Source organism: Actinia tenebrosa, unplaced genomic scaffold, assembly GCF_029948245.1.
Source record: "Actinia tenebrosa isolate PJP-AT-01 unplaced genomic scaffold, QUT_ActTen_1.0 PGA_scaffold11__36_contigs__length_13525064, whole genome shotgun sequence".
Classification (NCBI taxonomy): Eukaryota; Metazoa; Cnidaria; class Anthozoa; order Actiniaria; family Actiniidae; genus Actinia; species Actinia tenebrosa.
In genome coordinates this window covers 7,711,741-7,716,139 of record NW_028292571.1, presented here as the reverse complement: position 1 = coordinate 7,716,139, position 4,399 = coordinate 7,711,741, and the positions used below count along the sequence as shown (strand labels likewise).

Sequence of the window (4,399 nt, the reverse complement as noted above, 5' to 3'; positions counted from 1 at the left end):
TTTTGCTTTTAAGAATTGTCGTGACTCTTTGGGTATTTCTAACTTGATTCAGCAGGCGTTTCATGGGAAGCAGGATCGTCTTTATGCATTAGAAAGTTTCCAAGATGCAACCGATAAGCTGTATGGATATTTGTTATTTGACATGCATCCAACCACGCCCGGTAGCTTTAGGCTTCGCACTAATATTTTCCCCAACGAACGGCACGTATCCTACGTAAGGCGAACTTAAAAAAGGTGAACATATTACCATTGTCTCATTTCATTTAGAATGTCGGATCGTGTAAGACGTAACCTAGATTTTCTCACGGTTTTAGCAAAGTGTAATAAGAAGCAGCGAAAGGCTTTACTTGAACATTGCGATAAGGACTTGTTGTTGACGATTTCTGAAATTGCAATCAACGTATTAAAGGGAATTGTAAAACTGCCACCAGCTCAGAAGGCGAAATTGGGGAGATTTAGGAAACAGCTCAGAACGCTCGCAGATCGTCAAGTTTCACTGAAGCATAAGAAGCGCTACATGGTACAGACTGGAGGATCATTGTTGTTGTCACTTTTGCCCCCGGTCATTTCAGTTCTAAAGGAGTTGTTTTTTCGAAAGAAATGAAGTACTCTAAACGAATGGATTTAGTACCTGAAGAATTCATGGACATGTTGGAACGCAAAGAGAACATTCAGACTGCACCCATGACAAAATCCTTGATTCGATTAGACAAAGAAATGGATGGTATACTAGAAGATGGAAAAAAGACCACAGGCGATAAAATAGCTCAATATCATCAAGACCTTCAACGGTTTCTTGACATACAAGAGGAAAAAAAGCAGTTTATTCCTACTGTTAAGATTCACCAAGAGAACACGTCTAGAACCACCCCTCAAGAAGATGAAGCAAGCAAGGACGAATCCCATCAACCAGGAGTTGTAGGAGAAAGACATTTATCAGACAACGAAATATTGGAATCTGTTCCAAAGAACTCGCGCACCTTAGCCCGATCAATGATCAACCGTTTGAAAGCTAATAGGGAACACATATCGTGGAACGAAAAAGGCGAAACTTCTATTAATGACCATCCCATACCCGGTTCAAATATCATTGACTTGGTGAACGATCAGCTGAGGTCTAGGAACGATTTTGATCCCAAGGGTTGGGAACTGTTTACACAATCGTTGGACAAGATAAATATGCCTAAGTATCTGATGCGAAACGAGAGACGTCGAAGCCATATTGCTCAGCTTCAGGGAAAACAAACTCCAGTTTCAGCTACGACCAATGATGGTTATCAATTTCCACCCACTCCACCATCTACGCCAAGGGGGATCAAGAGTCCAGTTTTCAGACAACGCAAGACCAAGCGCTTTTCCGATAATTGGATTACGTATTAGGAGATAAATATTTGTATGCGAGTGAAATGATTGAATAAACGCGTTACACAATGATACGTCTATCGTTTTTTATTGATTCTATTTTGCATACGAGTCAACGCTAACTGATGTGTTGTTTGTTTGAATCTGGCTCCTAAGGAACTAAGATACCTACGAGTAAATTCACTTACACGATGATCGTTAATCGACGTGTTTTTACTAAACGAGTTAACAATCATAGATAATGATTTTCCACGGGTTCTGTTCATGATAAAATAAAGACAAAATTGTCCACATGTACTTGAATTAAGACTTTGTAAAGAACGATGATTATATTTCCAACTTTTGGAATGTTTATCTAGAAAAGTTTCAAAATTTTCACGATAAAAGTCTGGTGGATTTCCGTAGGAATCGAAAAATTCTCCCCTTTCTTTAGATGGTAAGTACATTGCCAACCAGTGTGATCCTTTTTCTTCATGAGGGTCAGTATTGACGATAAGTCCACAGGGAAAGTGTTCAATGGTGATAGGTAGTGTGTCAGAGGCATACACTCCACAAAACTTATTGCGACTTTTGGGATCTTTTTCCATGACTTGTGTTAACTGTGAAGAGTTCATGATGTGTGATCGTACAGGACGTTTCGCTCTCGATCGATCTCGACAATGTTATCGAATTCCCCAATGCAAAACAAATTTATGGCTTCTGCCAAAGCCTGACTGAAGATGATCTCTAGTGAGAGATTGCCTCTTTGTCTGAGGCCTAAGTATTCAGACACATCACATCCATCAGGTCGTAGATCGAATACGAAGAATCCGTATCCTTTGTGGTAATCACCACGGGTGATGTGGTTCCCTGCATCATCATGGTACTTCCCCGTCCCTGTGAACAACGTCTGGAAACTTTCTAGGTACTTTTTGTCACTCCCTGTCAAATTCAATTTGAGCGGTTTAGATGGAGTTTGTTCACCATCAACATACACGCCAATGGACGATATGGAAAATAAATCCATGTTGAAGGGATTTGTTGTGTAACTTCCGTTAGTAGCGGCAGACTTGTTCATGAATACAATGAGTCGCTTGGGGATTTGTCCGTTAAACACATTATCTTTCACGAGGGAGGGTGTTGTTCCTGGTACGGTAAAGGACTTGCACATGGTTCTTGGGACGCCGTAAACAGCAGGAGCTTTACTCAAAGCTGATTCGTGAGCCATGATTACATGGTTAGCAATCTTGACTTTTCTGACCTTGAGTTTGATGGAAGTAAAACTTATCTTATATTCTTTTCCTGCTTCTGCAGACATCAGGAAATACTCAGGTTCATTTGGAACGAGTTTGATCTTCAGGTCTACGTAGCTCAAGAGATGCTTTTGAATCATGAACACGTCACAGTACAGAGGTCCAATCAACTCAAACTCGGTGGACTCCTTGACGAGCGCATTTCGACTTTTGAAACCTGCAATTTTTCCTGTAGCGCCAACCCTAGCATCTTCGAATGCACCAGATGTATCCCCATACCACATGGCAGCTTGTAGTTGAGACTTTTTAGCACCCATTCCAAAGTTTAGGAGGGTCTTACTATAGCTTTCGGGACTGTAAGTGTTGGTTGAACTTGATACCAGTGTCGAACCAAAATAGACATCTACCTGCCGCCAAAGACTGTGCAGAAGGTTGTTCACGGGTCCTATTTTTTCGTCCGCATCAAGATCAGTACCATCTTTATGTCTGACGCGAGCCGACACGTAGAGTTGAGTGTAGGGGAGATGAACATAGTCTTCAGTACCAGGGATGTTAAATTCAACAGGTGAAGAACTACTAAGGGCTGAAATGGGTTGATATTCGATATCTGTCTTTTTCACTACACTATTTTGAGTTGGACTGACAGAAAATAAATCGAGTTCCTCCACCATGCATTCTTGTGAGCGAGGATGAATCAAGGCCATGTTGTGGTGACTTATCCAAAGATATCTTGAAATGTTCTCGGCTTAGTAGCTTTCGAAGTTGTGAGACTCTTTGACTTGTTCTTGCGTTTTATGCGTTTCGGCTTGGCTTTCGTTTGTTTTCGCTTTTTCGGTGGGACTCGACTCCTTTCTTGACGACCTTGCTTCCGCTTTTTACCGGTACCAGTTTGGCCACTAATTGCATTTTTTACTTGTGTTGTGACGTCACGTTTCAATTCCATTCCCGATTATTTCAATCGATTTCGGAGAGAGTCTTGAAAGCGCTGACCCGCAGCTGTATCCGCTAGGACATTGGCACCAGTTTTTAGCGCAACCTTTCCAGCCTGTTTGGATGCGCTTGCTAAGAAAGGTAAAGCTTTTCGTAACAGGCTTCCGAAAAAATTTCCAATACCTCCACCTCGTTGACCATAACCTCGTTGAAAAAGCTTTCCCGCGAAAAAGGATCCACCATGCCCTTTCTGTTGAGCTTGGTTCAAATAGTAATTTTTGTAGAGTTCAGGGGGTGAAATGTGTTTCCGATTCATTTTCTTCTTTTTATACAAGGTATGATAGCTGCCTTTTCCTAAAATGCAAGTTCACGACTACGCGTCCTCTCTGAAACTGAATCTTGCGTCCTGATCCATCCCTTATATCGATCTTGATGTCTTGGAATTCTTTAGTTCCAACCGGGTAGTAAGTTGGAACATCGAACGATTTGTAAATGGTGTCTCCATACTTTCCTTCTACAGGAAGGACTTTGAGCAACCTTGCTTTCGTATCTCCCACGATTTGATAACTCACGATATCAGAATAGACGTACAAACACTGCATGCCTCCGCTGAGATCTCCAACAAAATCACCGTATTGGGATTGAGAGATTAATTTTTCTTCATTCCCGAAACCCAGGATTTGGGATAAATTGCTTGATAGCATCAACTTATATCTGTTTTTAATGGTCACGAATACTTTTTCTGACCGAGGTTTAAATTTCAAGTGAATATTATCGTTTACATCTGCTTGTAATTGATTGTTGATATGTACAATTAGGCTAGTTATTGTTTTATAATATCCCTTGGAAAGAATTACGGTGTCTGCTAACCCTGT

At 41.1% G+C, this 4,399-nt stretch overlaps 1 protein-coding gene across 1 annotated transcript; it reads right to left on the bottom strand.

The window, feature by feature from the left end:
• Positions 1–1,972: 1,972 nt before the first annotated feature.
• Positions 1,973–3,298, bottom strand: LOC148912428 (uncharacterized protein F54H12.2-like). Its single transcript, XM_089027165.1, has one exon. The coding sequence runs from the start codon at positions 3,296–3,298 to the stop codon at positions 1,973–1,975; it is 1,326 nt and encodes a 441-aa protein (XP_088883291.1).
• Between the last annotated feature and the right edge of the window lie 1,101 nt (positions 3,299–4,399).

Bases quoted from the DNA above. Each gene is read 5' to 3' on its own strand.
- LOC148912428 (XM_089027165.1), bottom strand. From the start codon at position 3,298: ATGGCCTTGATTCATCCTCGCTCACAAGAATGCATGGTGGAGGAACTC.